Source organism: Petromyzon marinus, chromosome 38 (genome assembly GCF_048934315.1).
Source record: "Petromyzon marinus isolate PM22_M1 ecotype Great Lakes invasive population chromosome 38, UKy_Petmar_22M1.pri1.0, whole genome shotgun sequence".
In the NCBI taxonomy this organism is placed as follows: domain Eukaryota; kingdom Metazoa; phylum Chordata; class Hyperoartia; order Petromyzontiformes; family Petromyzontidae; genus Petromyzon; species Petromyzon marinus.
This window is the reverse complement of record NC_133704.1, coordinates 2011564-2033700: the sequence shown is the minus strand read 5'-3', so window position 1 is coordinate 2033700 and position 22137 is coordinate 2011564. Positions and strand designations below refer to the sequence as shown.

The 22137-nt window shown below is 40.9% G+C and overlaps 1 protein-coding gene across 3 annotated transcripts in view; it reads right to left on the bottom strand.

Moving 5' to 3' along the window:
- SPATA22 (spermatogenesis associated 22) overlaps positions 1-22137 on the bottom strand; it is a 46390-nt gene that overhangs the window by 3844 nt on the left and 20409 nt on the right. For all 3 annotated transcript variants that reach the window (XM_076072493.1, XM_076072492.1, XM_076072494.1), the window contains 3 exons: positions 12424-13090; positions 11808-11967; positions 8693-8790 (listed from right to left, as the gene is read on the bottom strand). In XM_076072493.1, the coding sequence (XP_075928608.1) occupies positions 8693-8790; positions 11808-11967; positions 12424-13090 (925 nt within the window). The remainder of the gene's footprint in view (positions 1-8692; positions 8791-11807; positions 11968-12423; positions 13091-22137) is intronic.

The window sequence follows — 22137 nt, the reverse complement described above, 5'->3', positions numbered from 1 at the left end:
TTAAGAGCTTGGTGTACGTGCTTGAGTTCACTGGCAATGTGTTCCTGGTCGGAGATGCATTGGGCTCTATGGTGCAGAGTCTTGATGAGGGAATTCTTCTGGGATGGATGGTGGTGGGAATCCGGTTTCAGGTAAGCATCCGTATGGGTAGCTTTTCTGTAGACAGAGTGGCTCATTGAACCATCAGGTTTCTTTTTTTATTAGGACATCCAAAAAAATATGGACTGTGGCATCCCGGTACTGCGAGGGATGGAGATGTGGGAAGGCATTCAACGCGCAGCGGATAGAGCAAAGCTGACAATAATGCCAATCTTGACATTAAGCTTATTTAAAATTTTAAAGAGCAACTAAAAAGTTAACAAAAGGAAAATGCACTGTGAATTACTGTATTACAAAGTTAATTATGATTACACATTGCCAATTGCAATTACTTAACAATAACTCATTATGCATCACTGCACATGATAGGACAATGTATTAAATTTCAATGAGATTTTAAAAAATACGCAGCTTAAAGAAGCCTATTCTTGGTATGAAAACCAGTCTTTAAAGTGATTGTGCTATTACTCACATCTATTTTTACCATAACGATATGGCTTTTACAGCCAATAAAACATTTCCAACTGTAGGGGCTGAAGCACAGCAGGTGTGGTGGACTTTTATCCGAAATTACATGACATAAGTATCAGGCCTTGAGGCCATATTTTTTAAACAGTTTCAACTGGGCTCTTGGCCCAATGGAGAATGGTGCTCTAAACTGTACCTGGTACTGTTCTTGCACAACGTTAAGAGTGGTAGACAAGGTAGGGATCACCCCTGAGAGGACGTACGTTGTGGAGATGGAGAAATGAAATCAAATTCTGTGCCGGTGATAAGTGGATTATTACCTTGCAAAAAAGTGTGAAATGGTAATTAAACTCTAAAAAAACGAAACTATTTTATATTTTACGAGGTAAGGCCCGCTCAGCTATATGGCTCTTTTTCAGAAGCGACCTGGAAATGTATAGCAGCCAAATACTCTAAACGCACGTTTCTAAATGTGGAGGAAAAAAACCGGAGAAGCCAGAGAAAAATGTACGTGACCACGGGGAGAGAGACACGCAAACTCCAAATATACAGGCATCCAGGTCAGGATCGAACCCACGACCGCCTGTATACCAGGCGAGGTAGTTTACATCTCTCAAACGCGGCACCCTTAATGCCTTGGGGAGGGTTTGTCCAACAGTGGATTCATCATGGCCAATGACGATCTTTTGCATGACAAGGACTTGTATGAGGCAGCCCACATAAACGCTAGCTATTTCTAAGTTGTCTAACAATAGAGCCAACAGCATGAGCTGGAAACACATGTGGCTACTGCCACCATGTACAGTACAATAAATACTATACATGGCAATTTACCACGTATACAACAAGATCTCAAAATCAAAACATACATAGATTGAAGGTTGAAACTGCAAAATAACTTAAAGGTGATAGAAGCTTTTTCTGTACAGTGTTTGCATGATATTCCACTTACACGCACTCCCAAAAGACACACTTCTCTCCTTGACAAGGCAGTGCACATGGAAATAATTTGGCATGCAATTCATGAAAGTGACTCTCAATCTCAGGAATGAGAAACTGAATCAAGTCACACTTTGTACCCCCCAGCCGGGTTTCACCCTTCTTCTAGCAAAACATTATGTACCACAGCACGACTGACTCGTGCTTGTTTGGTAGATGTGTGAAGTCAGTGTCTTCGGCTCCTGAGGCTACAATGAGATGAGAGGCACTGCTTTATAATCGAGCACCCATTGCACAGTGCCGACATGCATGTTAAGTTGTGTGCACTCGACTGATTATTTTAATATGCAATACTCCAGGTGTTGAACCTTGTGTGTGCAGCTCCATAATGGATACACGGTGGGCTCCTTTAACAAGGTTAATTTAAAGCCAACCTTTGTTCCCCCTCAAACGCGAAATAAATTGGATTGCAAGTGCCTCGAGAAGGAACACCTTTTTTCTTGATATTTATGCTCTCTGTACATCTTCACATTTATTTTATGAGTACGATCTGGTAGTTCGCCTTTAACAAAACCTTAAATGACACTTCTATTGCTCAAGCTTCGATAGCATCAGGGCAGATGTGAATGCACATGACTGACTGCTAAAGAATGTGTCATACAATTTCGGTCTTTCATTAAACGCACTGGCATTATCTTTGTACTGATCTCACTCTGTGACCTGTTAGTATGGCGTCTGTGCAGAAAATATCATTTTCTGCAACCTCAGCAGAAACCAGTATTTTTTTTTTACCCAATTCTATTATTAAACCCTTCCATGATCCCTGCATTGCCTTTCAGGTCAGCAATTGCAGGTGGTATTTATCTAAATGGCATTTCCCACGCTTCTTGAAAGAAAATAAGAACGCCCATTGCCACGGGCCACCAAACACACTCAAGCAGAAAGCCATATAAACACATTATTCTTTTTGCACCCTAGCTGACCCTAAAATAATAGGAGACATGTAAAATTGTAACCGCTCACTATTCACCATATTACTTGCAGTTTGAATAAAATGTAAACTTGTGGCAACCCATTTTTCTTGCCTTTCTGCAAATTGATGGGGGTTGTGCAGAGATTTATTTTAACACTTACTGGGCCCTTTATCTATGGAAAACAGGCTTAAATAGTCCTGCACAGGCGATAGCTCTTGCAACTTTCTCCTTTGTGGTTTCAAGGCAGGGTGACCGAGGAGTCTTTGCTTAGCAATGCGATGAACTGCATTTTACGCAAACCGCTAGGAAGACACATCGGCAGCGTTATAACTCATGCTGGCATATATACCCCATTAGCATTTTAAAGCTGTTGCCAAGCAGAATTACTCAGCGTCAACCGTGATGTATTGAACTACAGTACAGTGCGCAAGCCAGGCTAAGCTTCTCTGTCAGTACAATGCTGTTGTTAATTGAGGTCGATTCTGATTAGGCTCCTCGTGGTGTTTACTGCTTTCTCCAGGATGGCTAGAACCAGGACAGCGCTTCCCCTGTGCGGAAACACGTAGGCAGTGCAAATATACGAGTGGGAACATTTCACATTGGTTGAGTAAGATGCTTGATAACACTAAAGAATATCGGATGTAATTATATCCAAGTGATTGAAGAATGAATAAACTTTGGCTGAGTCAAATGCTTTTTCATAGTTGACAAAGGGTTGGCATTAATAGTGTTTGATATTCATTTGCCTTTTCCATAATCTGATTATTTGATTGCTAGTATGTATGTGGTTGATGGTAGAGAAACCTTTCCATATATGTGGCTTGCTCATGTGGTTGGTTTGTCTCTAATTTTCCAATGTTATATTTCTAATGATCTTTGTAAAGAATGTATGTATAATTGTAATCAGAAGCTAATGAGTCTAAAATTATTCAAGTCAGTTATAACCCGTTTTTAATAGATAAGCTATTACAAATCAAGACCTAAATAAAATATTAGAAAGAATAATGATACAAAAATTATAACAGCTCTATTGGGAATACATAATATAGTGCATATGATAAGGGAACTCAGACAAGGAGACGTGCTTCAGTCAAAGTTATTCACCTTGATACATAGTCCTAGAAGACTTATGAACACCTGATTTATAAACACCCTCCCGAACCAGCTTCCACGAAATATAATTTTTAACATTGACTTAAAATTTTGACTTTAAACTTTCGTCACTGCAGGAATTCATATTCTTTGGTTTTTTTGGTAAAGTCACGTCGATATAAAATAATAAAATAAATACATGTTAAATAATAAAAACATTTTTTTTTATAAAACCCAAAACTCACGACATTTCGATCGCAACACAAGTGGTCGTCATCAGGCGGAGAGAAAGGGGGGAGGGGGGGAGCCTCGAATGTAACTGTTTATAAAGGTTTAGAAGTGGGCGTAGCCCAAGTGTCAGAACTGAGTGGGCGGGGCACAAGAGTCTACGTCAGCAGTAGATAGAGCATCCTATAGAGATGGAGTCTAGGCCATGATAGAGCAAAAGCTATAGAGCAGTGGTTCTTAACCTTGTTGGAGGTACCGAACCCCACCAGTTTCATATGCGCATTCACCGAACCCCTCTTTAGTGAAAAATAAAATGTAATTTTTTTCAAATTCAAGACATAGATATGTTTTTTACTGGTACACAAAATGAGCCGTGCATGAACATTACCTTGTTCAAAGAATAAAACCAACACAATGCATAAACTCACAACAAATTACATACCTGGAAATCAATGTGACTTCTGCTGTTGCCTTTGAGAGATCAGTTCAGATATGCGTGGCTTCACCTTGGCAAGTGCCACTCTCATGTCATTTTCACAGCAAAGTCTGTTCCTTTTCTTCGTTTTTATGTCCAGCATCCTCGAAAAGGATTGCTCACAAAGATATGTTGTAACAAATGGTATAAAAAAATCCAGGGCTTTCTTAGCAATAACTGGATACTTGTTCATTTGTCGACACCAAAACGTTGAGAGCGTTGTTGTTCTGAAGAGTTGCTGTTGAACCTGGCTCTGCTGAATTTCAATGATTTCGTCGAGGAATTCATCATTGACATCTGCTGTTTCAACAGCAAACGTGAACGGCTGTCTCACCCATGCTGGATATGACTCTCTTGTAGGGAAATATCCGTCGAGAGACTTTGCAAGCTCATCTAAGTGCGTGGCAATTGTTTGCTTCAGTTCCGTGGATACAGAAATATCTCCGATTCCAGACACATCTTCGATCTTACTTGCACAGTCGTCCAGAAGCGGGAAGTTTGCGAAGTTATTGTTCTCTGTTCGTCGTTTCCATAACGGTAGCTTTTTTTGAAAAGCCTTCAGGTGTTCTTCCGCTTGCATGATATTGACTCCACCACCCTGCATCTGCTGATTGAGATGATTGAGAGCTGCGAATATATCAGCCATGTACGCTAAAATGAGAATGAACTCAGGATTTTTGAAGCAATCTGCATGGCAGTGTTGGTGCTCTTGTAAAAATAGGGCTAATTCCACACGCATGGCAAAAACACGATTCAGCACCTGTCCCCGGGATAACCACCGAATATTAGAATGGAGCAGAAGTACCTCAAATTCAGAGCCCATTTCTTTACACAGCTCACTGAAGATGCGGTGCCTCAGAGCACTTTTTCGCACATAGTTCACACATTCCACCACAGTTTTTAATACTTCTGCCATTTTTGGAGGTAAGGTTTTTGTTGCCAACGCATGCCTGTGCAGAATACAATGCATCACAATGATGTGTGGTGCATCGGCCTTTACTAGCGCACCAAAACCAGACTTTCTTCCCAGCATTACTGGAGCTCCGTCCGTACAAACTGCAGAAACCATATCCCATGAAAGATTGTTGTCTCTGAAGAAGTCATCCACAAGCTTCTTCACATCGGCTGCCTTCGTTGTTGTTGTAAGAGGCTTACAAAATAAAAACTCTTCTTTTATCATGTCGTCTTTCACATAGCGTACAAAAACAGCAAGCTGGCTTAGATCAGAAACGTCTGTGGTTTCGTCGAGTTGAAGGCTGAATTTTGCCGGGCTTGAAATCAGATCCGCGACTACTTGAGCCAAGATGTCTTTACTCATGTCTTCTATTCTGTCACTGACGGTGTCATTTGAAAGGGGAATTTGGGATAATTTACCTTCGGCCGCTGTTCCGAGTATCAGATTCGCCATCTTTAATGCAGCTGGTTTCACAAGTGTTTCACCAATGGTGTGTGGCTTGCCCTGCTTTGCGATCAGGTAAGTAACTTCGTACGATGCTGTCAGGATCGGTTTGTTAACAGGTACAAATCCAAGAGCAGGCAGAGTGGCCCTTTCATCGAATCTGGCTCTCTTCACCCTGAATTCAGCAAGTGTTGTGTTCTTGTATTCCCCGTCTCCATGCAGCTTCAAGAAGTGTTCCTTTAGTTTTGCCGGTGCAAGACTAGAGTTGCTCAACTTGGCGTTGCAAATCATGCAGATAGGACGCTCACTCCCATCACGTTCCGTGATACATGAGAATCCATGTTGTACATATTCGTCCAACCACTTTCTTCTTTTGCCCGACATAGTTAGTATGGATAAAATATTAAAGAAATCACACGACGTACGACAACAATAGTCACACGTTGACTACTGAGTATGCACTAAATTCCCTGCAGCGCTGATTGGCCAAGCAGTGTAGCATGATCATCTGCAGCCAGTGATGGCCAAGCGGGCCGCGTGTGTCATCACAAATTTACACAATAATTCAAGTGTGTCCGGACCTCCGTGGCGGGGGCTCTGCCGAACCCCTGAGATCGACTCACCGAACCCCTGGGGTTCGATCGAACCCAGGTTAAGAACCACTGCTATAGAGATGGAGCCAAGGCCAGCAGTGGATAGCGAATGCAATAGGCATGGTGTACTAGAGGTGGTCTAGGCCAGCAGTGGATAGAGCAAGCTATAGCCAGTAGTCTAGGCCAGCAGTGGATAGAGCCTGGCTCCTCACCTCAGCTCTCTCCCCTAGGCACAATTTCAACCGAGATGACGGGTACAAACTCAGCAATCACTGGAAGGACGTTATCAACCAGTTTCAGTCATAACTGCTGTAATGTTTACATTTAGTGTGTGTGTGAAAGTAGTGTAGCAGTTAGCACGCTACACTACAAACCTGGCGACCCAAGTTCGATTCCTGCTCACGGGCAACACCAGTGATGATTATCTGAATCAGTCCTGGGCCTCCCCTTCGTCGACTCTGCCTCAAATAAGTACCTGGTGTGGTGTAAACATCGCCGCTGGGGAGACAGTCGGCTGGGCATGGCATTGGCCACCCACCCCTCCGTGTGCCGTGCCGGCCTTCATAGGTGCTCGATAACAGCACTTGCCCCAATCGTCTGTTAAGGCTACACGGTAGATGTTTGTCTTCCTGAGCGCCTATTTGCGTGTGTGTGTGCGTGGGGAATGGTAGTGCAGTGCTTAGCGTGCTGAGATACCAACCCGGCTACTCGAGTTCGATTCCCGCTCACGGCCAACACCAGTGACGATTATCTGAACCGGTCATGGGCCTCCCCTAGGGCGACTCAACCGCAAATGAGTACCCTGTTGCGATATGTAAACATCGCCAAGATGGACTCAATAGGAACCAGGGGTGGTGCTGACCACTCATTCCCTCGTGTGTTGTGCCGGCCTTCATAGGCACTGCTAGCCAACAACACGTGCCCCAACAGTCTGTTAAGGCTATACAGGGGATCTTGTCGTTGGTGTGTGTCTGTATGCGTGCGTGCCCTGTGTGTGTTTGTGCAATGTGGTGACTCGTTGCGCCCTTCCGACAAGCAAGCCAGCATAAGGACTCAAGTTTAGTGAAAATAAAACAGATTTTTTTAAATCTATTTATGTTCCTTTATTTTATGTTGTATTTACTTTACAGTATCTATTACAGTATTACATGCAAATGTACACTATTTCTTCTTATTTATGCGTTTAACAATGCTTCCCTTTTGTGTTTAACTGTAACACATTTCATAACACTGACCGTATGGGCATTTAAATACAGTACATTGTTGTTTTCCGACTTACAAACTGTTTGACTTAAGGACGGGTCTCAGGAAAGAGTTATGTTCCTAAGTCAAGGACTGCCCGTATTGAAAGATGTTTTCCTAAAATTTGATTGGCGAAGTAAAGGGACAATTATCAATGAAGACGATAAGAACCATCCCAGAATTGCTGATGACAGCTCATGCAATGGAAATGAACTACAAGCTGCCAATTGGGTTTCAAAATAAATACGAGTAAAACAAAATCAATGCAAAAACAAGTTCACTAAGCAACCTGTTAGAGGGACACAAAAAAACGCGTTACATTATAGAAACCCAATGTTATTGAAAGTGGACTGAGATAAAAGTAACAACATAAAGAGGAGGACAAGAGCGGGTTGTTGGTGTGCTTTTTGGAAAAGCTACAGTAATCATGAAAAGCAACATACCATGAAAATAAGCACGGACTGGGATGAAAAATAAACAAAAGCTGCGAAGTGTGCAAAGAAGAGTGATGACGTTAAGACAGTGTACTTGTAATTACATTGAGGCAGCATGAGAAATGCATTAATTAGTGAACATACACAAGTTATTGATATTATATTGACTATTATAATAGCCCAACGTTCCATTTGTTCGTTTGTCCATCAACTAAATAATAAGAGCCTTTCGGAAGGCTTGGATCAAAAAGTTATAAAAAGTGGACCCCCCCCTCTCCCCCAAATGTCGGGGTAAAAAGTTGATCCAACAGGTTTACAAAAATTGTCGACCCCCATCCCCCAAAACATTTTTCACTGCCCCCCCCCCCCCTAAAAATACATTTATTTTGTACGCATACATGGCTACATACCCTACATACAATAGAGTCAGTAGTATCTGCACACATTGGAGGTGGGGGGGGGGAAGGAGAGGACATCAGTGGCGATGGGGGCAACGGGCGAGGCGCGAATCGCCGAGAAGCCCTCCGCAGAAGCTAGAATAAGGCGGCCGAATGGATGATGGCTGCTGCTGGTCAAGACAAATAATGGCGTGGCAGCTAAAGAAGGGAAACATGTCTGAGAGGGTATGTGCTGGAGAGGTTAAATGTGGCAGGTCTTCATTCAGCAGTGGATATATCATGGTGGACGACGATGATGAATGAAGACACGTGAAGAACGAAGAACAATCATATATTTGTGGATGCACTTACAGTTTCATAGAATATGCATCTGATGGCGTGAGGCCCATCCTTAAGGGTAAAGACCTTGGCAAATCTCTCCTTTGGTGCAACTGCAGAATCCAAAGTTGCTGATGGAAAAAAGGCACAGAACTTGAAGTTAACAAATACACAAATATGTTAACATATTCCGAGCCACACACAATGAAATTGTTGTATCTGTCCATTCAAATTGATTTCACACTCTTGAGAGATATACTACGCTATTATTCATTGCTGTCTGACATCTATGGCATTTTTATCATGAAATTACATTTCTGATATCTAAAGGATGCTTTTTGTTATCAACGTTCTATAAATTGTATTTATCTCCCATTAAAAAAAATAATCAGGGGAAAGATAAATTAAATAGCTGTTGGGAGATGTTTAATCAGCGGATGCAGGATTTGCAATAAAGAGATTATTAAATGGGGTCAAGCTGCAATCACGATATTTGACATTGGGCTCTCCGGTTTCTTTACGACGTTAATCAACCGCCCGGTCACACGGTGCTGCCACTGTACAAGCAGCAGTGTTAACCCCTTAACCTTTATTTAACCATTTCTTAAAGTTGTTGACACTGCGTTGTTTCTGAATAGTATTGTTAACATAAGCGCGTAAACAATTACTTTCGTAAATCTCATGTTCTCAAGTAAAACCACACCTTCGATTTAAAGCTTTCGTGACTGCAGGGATTCATCTTCTTGGTTCTTTCGGTAAAGTCACGTAGAATGGAAATAAAATAATAAAAACATTGAAGCGCTGTCGTCCCGACAGTTCTGTTCCTTCACCTGAAGAAGGCTACTTGTGTTGTGGCCGAAACGTCGTGAGAATTTTATTTTATTATGTTTTATTTTTTATTATTTTATTTCCATTCTACGTGACTTTAAAGAAAAGAACCAAGAAGATAAAACCACACCTGTTTTAAATATTTCATCTATGAAAGGCAAGCTGGCATCACAATACTTTAAATTTATTTTTGGCAATGGTATATCCTTTTAGGCATATGCCCAAATTACCCAGGATGTCGTCAGATCTTGGAAGCTAAGCAGAGTTAATCCTGGCGAGGGTGACGACCATGTACGCCAAGTTGTCATAGGTAGCTGTGGGGCTGTACTACACGGTGCTCAGTCGAGGGCAGTGCAAAAATAGCTATTGTTGTACTGTGCTTCTAGATTCCCAAGCGTACCCTCCCTGTTTTCGCCAACAGGCACTAACGGGGTGAAGTATGGTCAAATAATCCCTGTGACCTACACGGTATGGAAAAGCCCTCATCCAGAAATGGATTAGCAAAAGGACTGCATGTGTACATGTACTGTACATATCCTTTTAGAGTGCAGTAACGGCAACACCAAAGGCATGCACTGACATTCACTCATTGCGTACTTATGGCCACTGTCAAAAAAATGTCAGACAAGAAGCAACGATCACTCCTCCTTAAAGATAACAGCAACCTCTTCACCATAACTGAGACAAGAGAACGACAAAACCGAACGTGGCTGTTTGTTTCACAAAGCCAGACGGCATCACCCATCAAATGGCTCGTCATAAAGAGCGCTTGGTTGCATTTTGCTTTGTCGCTGCAATGCCTTCACTCCCACTCCTTATTAAAATTAAGCAGCACTCTCTGCTTTGTGATCCGAATAAGACACACGGCAAGTATTGAGTTTGGGTGGGAGTGCAGCAGCAGCAGCAGGTGAAAGAGTAAAAGACAGTCAGCAAAAAATTCCAAGTAATTAAATTGATCCATCATCAGGACTAAGTACAAACAAGAAAAGTGTATTCCATAGCCACACGGAAAGGTCATCTGCAGCTTTTCCGATAAAGGCTTTTGTATTGACAAGCTGAAATGTTCTGCAATTTAGACTTTACAGGGCAATTTCAATGTATTCAATGTGGTACTACAAATGTATATTTTCACACTGTTAAGCAGAACAGCTTTTATATAACAGCCAAACATTTAACCTCTGGATAAGGGGAGGTAGTGGCTTATCAAATGCCCCTGCTGTCCCAAACATCTTCCCCTTGGCTAATATTCTGCTGATGCTCCACCCCAATCGTTTGTAAAAGAGGAAAATACAGTAAAACGACTCTTCTTTTTTTACTAATGACATTCTCTATATTCCCAAATCTGATTCAAACTCTACTGCATTAGACGAGGGAGATACCGAGAGCATTCATGAATGCTCCTTTATTATCAGCATGCCCACAATAGTCATGAACGTGACAAGAGCATCATTAGGCCAAATTATTGTCACTTCTACACATAATCCTGAGCACGATTGACTTACTCTTGCCATCCTGACACCAACTTGACAATAAACATTACGTTAGAACCCTGTTCTACTACACTGATATTTGTAGACAACTCAGCTTGTACACACCTTAGGTACCCGTTGTTGCACATACTTGTAATATTCCAACTGACAGAACATTTCCTGCAAAAATTATGGCCAATCTGCAATGTACCCACAATGTTCCCTACTTGCCAGTTCGCCTGAATAATTTCTTCCAATCTCTGTGCATTTGTTAGGGTCACTGATATTCCTGCTCTGCTGCACCCAGCTTTACCAGCAATGTCTGTTTCACCATCCTTGAATTGCTTGACCCATTTGCTGACATTGCTTTCACAAATGCAGGTGTTTCTATAGATAGCATGCAATCTGCCACACATTTCTTCAACTGTAATACCTTCTTTCAGGGAAATCTGATCACAAATTTCTGCTCTAATGACACATCCACTTCAGACATTTTATTTACGACTATTGCAGTGTCTTGGCAGAGCTACAACTAACACTACTTTGCACTATATGTTGACAAGCAACTGAATAAATTGTTGCACAAAGTCCATTGTTCTCTATGCACAAATATGCTGCCATAATTGGCTTTGTTAAACAAAAGCTATTAGTATTTTTTTCTGACGAGTTTCTCATCATTTACAGAAAGTGTGAGAATTAGTTAAATCTCCACACTTACATTTCAGTTATAATTAACTTTTATCATTCCCTTTCCTCAGTTAAAACACTCATCGTTGGTGGCAGACACATGCATTTAGATGCTTTATGAATTCAAATAGTTTTTATTAGTCCGTCCTCAGAGTACACAGTACCGAACAGCTCAAACAGCAGGGGCACGTGTAGACTGTACTGGCTCCAGTGCTTCATGCTCTCCACCGTGGCCGTAAGCACGCGCACCGTCCTCTCCTTGGTCACCAGCTTGGAGCCAGCCCTCGTGCCGGCCACTGTGGGCATCCTCTTTTCTGCTGGCTGCTGCTTTTCAGAAAAGGACCACCGTGCAGTGGATCAGGCGAGGAGTTGAAATTGCCAAAAACACCACAAAAACGTCTTATAACAGGTTTACATGCGTATGTGCATACCATGATAGCAACACCACATAGTGGGGATTAGCGCTATTTTTTTGTCGGAATTCGTATTTTATTAATGACCCTCCACTGGGAATGCTCAATGTTTCAATAGTTTACCCAAAGCATTGGCTAAGAATTAAATTTGCATGAGACAGTAAACTGGTGCATGATAAAATATATATTTAGTACCAAACAAGATATTGGATGAGCCAACCCACGGGCAGCCTTACTCTTGCATTACAGATAACATATCCTTATCATCGGCAACAAAATTTCTCTAAAGCAGAAGTTAATTCTTTAACAGGCGTTTTAAAGCTTATTTTGTGAGAAAACCTGAATGTTAAATAATAAACAAAAGTACCTCTGAATTGCTGTTTGTGAAGTCTGAATCATCAAAAAATGAATAATCTGATAAGTCGCTTTGGCTCAATCCCCAGTTCGTAGTCATTCCTTGTCCAACTGTGTTGCTGTGGTCGCCAGCTGCCAAGGCCCTCTGACGTGCAGGTAGACCAGGTGGGGTATTTTTAATCTGCACGTTGCCCTGTGATGTAGATGGGTAAGACTGGTGTATACTGGAGCCCATGCCACCCCTTCCTCTAACACTGGAGTTCATGGTTCCTCCCTGCCCAGTAGCTTGATAGTCCATACTGCCCCTTCCTGACATTGGGCTGCTGATGTCACTCCTTCCTCCAACACTGCTACCCACGTTACTCCTTCCTCTAGAATTGAAGCCCATGCCATTGCCTCTTCCTGTACCACTGGAGTTTGACCCCTTGTTTCTAGCAGAGGACAGAGATGGTGTGCAAGACTGTGCAGAATTGGACTTAAATTTATTTGTGGCTCCTGGTCCATAACTGGTCAATGAACTACTTGGTCCTTTTCGCCCTAGAGCTGCAACAGGGCTGCCAAATGCTTGATAGTGTGGCTCCCTAGTGCCACCTTCATTGGCCATATTTCTGTTCCATTCGGTATATGCATTACTCTCCTCCTTCCCTTGCGATGTTGGCCTTGCCTTGCAAAATCCACCACTGTAGTCAAATAAAAAAACAAGGCCTTTACACAATGGAATAAACACAATTTGCTCAACAAAAACCCAAGTGTTGTAATTTTGCGAAAGGAGTACATAAGATATATTTAACTGTACTGCTTCAGGGTGGGCACATTTAAAAGAAACATTTTTACAGCAGGCATAAAATATGCAGTTAGCTGAGCAGTCTCCATTTATGGCATGACATTTTCACCGCTATTTTTATCGGCCTCCCTCGAACCTGAATTTATGGCGGACATTGAGGGAATGCCTGTGAAGGACAGTGGCTACTTTAAGAATTTGTCTTATTTTATATGAGGTAAAAATAGCAGTTCTGTTTCAGATTATATGTTACTATGTACTGTATGTTTTTCTTTACCATTCAGGAAGAAAAATATAAAATTACAATTAAATGTGGTTGAGAAAAATTACCTGTGAAAATAAGATTAAACTAATTTGAGAACGAAATGAAAATTGTGCGCAATTTATCATAAATTATATTTTTGCATACATTGTATTCACAAGGCATTTATTCGGCATGTGATTTCAAATAATTTTATCACCACCGTGTCCTAGGAATATGACCAATGTCATTCACGATGAGAAATCTTTACCCTTATTGCCACAGTATCCAACAAATCTGTCACACGAAACACCGAAGCTGTAATGAGCATCCATATCGATGTCCTGAAGAAGCACGTGGGTAACCGCTACTGGCAAGAGCTTGTTTCATGGCCACACGATGGGGAGGATGGAATAAGGCACCACGCCATGCCATCAATATTTACTCCCCACTGCTGGCAACACCCAAACCTCATTTTTGGCTGAACCAACCTTGGGGAGGCCCTCACGAAAGTATAAAGCCATGAATTACTCCACAGGATGGCAGCTCTTTGCTCTAAGACTCTATGGTAATAATACAGGGCTGTATTTCAGAACAGAGTTGGGGTGTGTTGTGTGGTTATAGAGACCGGCGCAACGGTGACCCGATTTTAAAAGGACAATGAAAAACATTTTAAAAGCTTGAACACAACATTACGCTTTACAAGTCTGCTGTGCCCTGCTGCTAAATTATTCCCTAAAATATGAAAAAACACTTCAAAAATAAATCTAAAGAGCGGTATTTACTCCCAGGTTTTACATGGCAATGTCATTTACAAAACTGACACCTAAATACATGCGTACATTTCGACTTAACATGACATTTTTTTTTTATTCAAAGGAAATAATTTTAAAGTAATTGTATTTGTACTTAACCATAACCTATATTCTTAGCTCTTTCGGTAAAGTCACGTTAAAGGGAAACAATAAAATAATAATATATAATGAAATATATTTTATTATTTTATTGTTGAAAATAATATTAAACTAATTTGAGAACTTTACCGAAAGAGCTAAGAATATGAATTACTGCAGTCACGAAAGCTTTAAATCAAAATTTAACCATAACCTATGCAAATGCTTTGTAATCTTAAAATATGACCTTATCCATAAATCCCATGAGGCACTTTAAGGGGGTAATAACTAGTTGGTTTTGTATCTTTTAAACTCCAACTTCTTATATTATTTGAATATAAGCAAATCAATAAAGTAATAATTAATGGCTCTGCTAAATACGAAAAACATTATTAAAATACAACTAAGTGCATGCAGTTTATACACACGATGGTAATGAATGTTTGAGAAAAGAATATAAAATGTACACATACACGATCATGTATTACTCAAAGTTAAATTCCTGCAACCCAAAACATCAGTGTGTATTCCTCACCGGTGGTCCTGTCATCCAGTAATAGTTGAGGAAATAGTGAGATTCAGAGTTCCTGACGTGGGTTATTTTGTGAAAGTTGTAGTTTTAAACTTGATTTGAAGCTTTCGTGACTGCAGGAATTACTCTTTGGTTTTTTCGGTAAAGTCACCGAAAGAACCAACGAGTTGTACAGTTTTACTCGTATCTTGTGTGGCATCGGACACCTTTCTAATGCACCAAATGGAAGGTTTGCTTCATGTTCTCTCATCATCCACGGTGATTGCCAAAGCCCTTTACAATGTCAGAAAGAATGGAGTGGATGTAATTCTGGTGGTCCCTTACCTGTGCCGAAGATACCTCTTTATTGAAGTGGTGGAACTGGCATTTGATAACCCTTTGGGTCTTCCCCTGAGGGAGGATCTCCACTCCCAAGACAGATTATCTTATGTAGACATCACACTAGAAGGTGGTGGCCAGGATACGGCAGAACAGCAATTTGGCTCATGAATCCAACTGTTCAGTGGAATTTTAGAGAATGCTACCCCCAGATATACATGCGTGGCGAGTTTTCTCCGGGTAACTCCAGCTTCACCCAAGATTAAGTAAGAAAAAACAAGAGAACTAAGCCCAATCAGTCAAAAATCGGCAACACAGCCAGCAATGTTATAAGGGCAGTCTTCGACCTAAGAATATTTTTCGTTCCTGAGACCCGTTCGTAAGTTGAACGGTTCGTAAGTCGGAACACAATAATTTATTGTATTTAAATGCCCACATGGTCAGTGTTATGAAATGTGTTTTTGTTCAAGAAAAAAGGGAAGCATTGTTAAACTCATAAATATGAAGAAATATGGCTACATCTGCATGTAATAAATAATTTATAGTAAGTAAAACAGGAAAATAAAGTAACAGAAATAGAAAGCAATCGGTTTTATTTTCACTTACCTTGAGTCCTGCTGCTGGCTTGCTTGTCGAAGTCAACACACACACACACGGGGCATGCGCGCACGCACAAAGACACACCAACGACAACAATCCCCCGTATAGCCGTAACAGACTGTTGGAACAAGTGCTGTTAGCGAGCATTGCCTCTGGAGGCAGGCACGGCACACATGGGAGGTGAGTGGTCAGCACCACGTCTGGCTACTTTTGACTCCCCAGTGGTGATGTTTACACACCGAATTAGGTACTCATTTGAGGCTGAGTGGACCTCGGGTAGGCCCAGGACCTATTCAGATAATTGTCACTGGTGTTGGTCGTGAGTGGGAATAGAACTCGGTTGCCGGGATGGCAGTGCAGTGCGCTACCCGCTACACTACCACTCCCCACACACACATAGGGGAGCGTTTTATGTCAATGTAAAAAATATATATTGCATGGAAGCTGGTTCGTAAGTGCGTGTGTTCGTAAGTTGAGGACTGTCTTATAATCAAGGGAGAAAGTAAGCTGGCAAATTCAGTTGCTGAAGAAGCTCCCAGCACGTGGACCGAAATGTCAGACACCATGCAGAGACAATACGCAGTCCAACCTGAAAACACATGAGGGCTATAAAGCACAACCACGATACCTAGGCAGTAGTACTGACATAGCCTTGTTCAAGCTAGTTGTGTGGTGGTTGATTTAAAGCGCTTCAAGTTCCAAGGCATCTCTCTTTGATTTTGGGAGTGTTTGCTGTTGGCACACAGACCTGAAACCATTACTCGGGGTGTTCATATCTTTTTGTGTGAAAGAAAAAATACACTCAAAAGTGTTCTGTGCTCCAGGTACTGGAGTGCCTGGGGGAGGAGATCCATAAAGGTCTAGCAGGCACCGGAATCATGTCCAAGTTGGCCACTATTCCAGCCTTCGATAGAAGTTATGGGAGTATTTCCTTAATATTTCATAATATGACTACTTCTGTAAGATTAAATGATTGAAGCAATGTCTGCAGTTGTGCCACCCTTCTAACAGAAATAATGACTACAAATAGGGCCACCAAGTCATGCTTTTAAGATCTGCCGAGGCCACGGGTTCAAAAAGAGAATTGAAAAAGGGCACCCAGCACCAGGGAATGGGCAGCAAGGTTCCTTTAAGGAGAAATCTCCTTCAGCAACCTACAAATAACTGGTTTACATACCCCTGTAGCATTACTGCGTCTCAAGTTGCATTATTATAGAGTGCTCAAAGAGAATACAGTCCAGCGTTATTGTGCCCTAACCCCTCTGTGCAGAAAAACACAGATGTTGGATGATAGCAGGCATTTTTAGGACTCTAAAGTATTACTTGGAGAGGATGATTGCATGTTGATGCTCTGTTGCTTCAAAGACTCATATTACCTCATGAATTCACATGTGCATACATTTCTGTGACGATATTCAGAATAGACCAGTTTTTGCCTCCTTTCGGGTACATCCTACCAGACTGTTTCAACTTCTTGGGTGATAATGGCCTGAGTATGCATTCCAGAAATCTTTAAAAGTGGCTACATGGTCTTGCTCAGAGACCTTCATCAGGCACTATAGGATTGGACATCAAGGCCTCTTTTGAGGCTTGTTTTTGCAAATATTCTGTTGCCCTCTGGGTGGTTAGCTGCAATACTTTAACTTAGCATGGTGTCCATGGTCGTGTAGTATAACATTGGCAGGGGTGCTTTAAAAAAACAAACTAAAAACGAAACTATTTTTTTTATTTTACCAGGTAAGGCCCACTGACCTTTCTACAGTGAGGGAAACAAGTATTTTATACCCTGCTGATTTTGTATGTTTGCCAACTGACAAAGAAATGATCAGTCTATAATTTTAATGGTAGGTTTATTTGAACAGTGAGAGACAGAATAACAACAAAAAAATCCAGAAAAACGCATGTCAAAAATGTTATGAATTGATTTGTATTTTAATGAGGGAAATAAGCATTTGACCCCTCTGCAAAACATGACTCAGTACTTGGTGGCAAAACCCTTGTTGGAAATCACAGAGGTCAGACGTTTCTTGTAGTTGGCCACCAGGTTTGCACACATCTCAGGAGGGATTTTGTCTCACTCCTCTTTGCAGATCTTCTCCAAGTCATTAAGGTTTCGAGGCTGACGTTTGGCAACTCGAACCTTCAGCTCCCTCCACAGATTTTCTATGGGATTAAGGTCTGCAGACTGTCTACGCCACTCCAGGACCTTAATGTGCTTCTTCTTGAGCCACTCCTTTGTTGCCTTGGCCGTGTGTTTTGGGTCATTGTCATCCTGGAATACCCATCCACGACCCATTTTCAATGCCCTAGCTGAGGGAAGGAGGTTCTCACCCAAGATTTGACGGTACATGGCCCCCGTCCATCGTCCCTTTGATGCAGTGAAGTTGTCCTGTCCCCTTAGCAGAAAAACACCCCCAAAGCATAATGTTTCCACCTCCATGTTTGACGGTGGGGATGGTGTTCTTGGGGTCATAGGCAGCATTCCTCCTCCTCCAAACACCGCGAGTTGAGTTGATGCCAAAGAGCTCCATTTTGGTCTCATCTGACCACAACACTTTCACCCAGTTGTCCTCTGAATCATTCAGATGTTCATTGGCAAACTTCAGACGGGCATGTATATGTGCTTTCTTGAGCAGGGGGACCTTTCGAGCGCAGCAGAATTTCAGTCCTTCACGGCGTAGTCTGTTACCAATTGTTTTCTTGGTGAATATGGTCCCAGCTGCCTTGAGATCATTGACAAGATCCTCCCGTGCAGTTCTGGGCTGATTCCTCACCGTTCTCATGATCATTGCAGCTCCACGAGGTGAGATCTTGCGTGGAGCCCCAGACCGAGGGAGATTGACAGTTCTTTTGTGTTTCTTCCATTTGCGAATAATCGCACCAACTGTTGTCACCTTCTCACCAAGCTGCTTGGCAATGGTCTTGTAGCCCATTCCAGCCTTGTGTAGGTCTACAATCTTGTCCCTGACATCCTTGGAGAGCTCTTTGGTCTTGGCCACGGTGGAGAGTTTGGAATCGGATTGATTGATTGCTTCTTTGGACAGGTGTCTTATACAGGTAACAAGCTGAGATTAGGAGCACTCCCTTTAAGAGTGTGCTCCTAATCTCAGCTCGTTACCTATATAAAAGACACCTGGGAGCCAGAAATCTTTCTGATTGAGAGGAGGTCATAAACTTATTTCCCTCATTAAAATGTAAATCAATTTATAACATTTTTGACATGCGTTTTTCTGGATTTTTTTTGTTATTCTGTCTCTCACTGTTCAAATAAACCTACCATTAAAATTATAGACTGATCATTTCTTTGTCAGTGGGCAAACGTACAAAATCAGCGGGGGATCAAATACTTTTTTCCCTCACTGTAGCTCTTTTTCAGAATCAACCTGCCCACATGTGGAAATGTATAGCAGCCAAATACTATAATCTGGAGAACCCGGAGAAAAATGTACACAACCACAGGGAGAACATGCAAACTCCGAAACCATGACCTACTGTATACCAAGCGAAGTAGTTAACATCTCGTCATCATGGCACCCCTTTGTGCCCCTGAATTCTTGTTACACTAAAATACATTCCACAATGTTGGGTTTTGTTGCTGTAGAGTGGGCATCTAAACGTTTGTAGTCGTCAAAATTGGCCAGACTGATCCTTCACTTGCGTATGTCATGTGGGGTAGTAAAGTAAAAAAAAAATGTAAAAAAAAAATTTGGAGATGAAAAAAAAGGATTTTTTTATTGTGTATGCTATTTGAAAAAAAATGGTGTCTTGTGCTACTGTATGAGGTGATCTGGGGTGAATCATGGTGCTAAGATGTCACTGGCAAGTCACTCATAGTAGTCCTCAATGTTTGTAATTCAATTAAATCAAATGTATTGACTTGCGATAAATATATTGACTTGTCGTGTGCGAACCGTGTCTAGCTTGGTGGTAAATTGCCTGGATAGTTCGTTTTTATCCATGGCTCATGCAGGCGCTATTCCTTGCCGAGATCCCCTGCTGGGCATCCCAACCTACACTTTATTATTGGGTGGTGATTGACTTTAATGGCTGCGTAAGATGAAACTGGGTTTCAAACCAGAGTGTTTAACAAGGAATGCTGTGCAACATAAAAAAAACGCAACAAATTTGCACGCAAGAATGTTGCATCATTAAACATCAGTTTCAGGAATAAAAGTAAGACCGACTTGTTGTAGTGGACAGTATTTTGTGTCTCATCTTTAAACTTGTCTGCCCGTCATATATACATGCGACTAAACTGGTAACAGGCTGGTCCCACTTTAGCCTCATAGTCTTCCAAAAAAGTACCATTAAACTGAGTTATCAAAATATGATGTCATATTTGTATTTAACACCCTTCCAAACTTTCATTGGCCTGGGCTCAAAAATAAAGAAAATGTAAAAAAAGGAAGCTACTCAATGTTTAGAGGTCCAAAATCTGAATTTTTTCTATTTTTTTTTAATGTGATGCCATATTTAGATTCAGCAGAATTAAACATCATCCAGATATTGTTTGTAGGGATCGGTTCACAAATAAGAAAATCTCATATAAAAATTTTGAGGGCACCAAGATTTAAAATGTTGACTCTTGATTTTCTAGTTATAGGCACATATTCAACCATGTGTCAAATTCAAGCTTCATAGCACATCTAGAACATTAGAATTTACATCAGTCACTCACTCCTTCACACAGTCACTCACTCACCACCAGCTGTATACATTAGATACACTGAGCTATTTAATTAGTTTTACGTAAACAATTATTTATGTGTTTAATTAAATATTTAAAAGACTGTACCATTACATTTTAAGCTAATTATGCACAATTTGCTCTCAGGTAAATATGCCAATAGAATTAGCCTTTAATTTGAAAACAATATCTATTAAACATTACACTTAATTACTGTATTTATACAACCCTACATGTCAGTTTAATGATTTTTTTTTTACCAATTGTAAAGAAATGTTAGATGGCAGTATTCAGGCAAGACCTATTCACGAACGAGAAACCCAGGTTAAGGAAAACAAACATTTGGAAAACAAGTATATTATGATCCTGCTATTGATTAAATCATTTTGATGCCAAACCTTGGGCTGCAAGAAAGGCGGCCACAATCAGCCATGACACCTTTGGGTGCACAGCAATTTGCAAGCTTTAAATTTAAAAGAGGAATCCAATTTAATCGCAGGTGAAGAAAGGGCATCTTATTATCCTAGCGTCCCTCAATCCCGTGTGCTTCGTAGTATTATTCAGTACAAAAACAGCTGTCAATGGGGAGAATGTAGAGCCATGCGGGCATTACAAGCTACTGCCACTCGCTGATTAATGGCCCCTCTGCCGATCAATTCTTCCCCTGATGCCCCATCAAACCTACGCTTTAGATTAATAACGGGGAAAGCGACACAGTGGTTGTGTGATCTTTAATTCATGAGCAGCCCAGGCCATACCATTTGAAACACATGTCTCACGAGAAGGTAAGATGCTCGAGGCAGAGTTAAAAGGATTTACGTAAACCTAGTAGCAGAAAGTTACATTAAAATATAGCTTTTGTAATGCGAGGGGCAATGTGGAATAAAAAAATGTTATTGCCCCTGCTCATGTATGTCTATTTCCTACATATTTCAAATGCAATTTTCACGAGAAATCAATGATAGGTCAAAAATTATTACCCATTATAATTAGACGCTAATGGGAATACCACAATCCAATTTCACATTCATCCGACGTGCAATGGCTTCATTTGTACCAGGATGGCACTGACTAATGCCCAATAGTTCATATCCCTTTTAAATAATTTAGTTTTCACATTATTTAAACAACCTATCAGTCTGTGATGAAATATTTTTAAAAGTCTGAAAAATATTAGTGTGAAAGATATAAATTTGCCATTGTTACATCACTTCCATATACGTAATTTTAAACAAATCTAACTAGTTTGCATCAAATTATGTTTTATTAGTGTTATTTCAATGTCAGTGGGATTATGAAATGTGGTCAAAGATTAACATTTTAAATACACATTTTACAGAGTAAAAGTATCATGGCATATTGACACGTAATCCATACATCTGTTATTTTTTAGTACAAAAATTTAAGGTGAAAACTTGAACGTAGATTGCTATAGGATTGTGTACAAAATTACACCAATTATGGAAAAAGCTGGCAGTTATTTTTTGGGCTAAAATGAGATTCATAGAATCCTACATAAACTACAACTGTCACAAACAAATATAATTTTAATAAAAGCCACAATAGCTAAGTATTTTCGAAAAGGTCTGTGAAAGTCTGCTGAGGCCAGCTGATTCCTGAAGTGCAGTCTTTTCATCCATCAATGTCATGGACCTTTGCACACATTACTTTAACC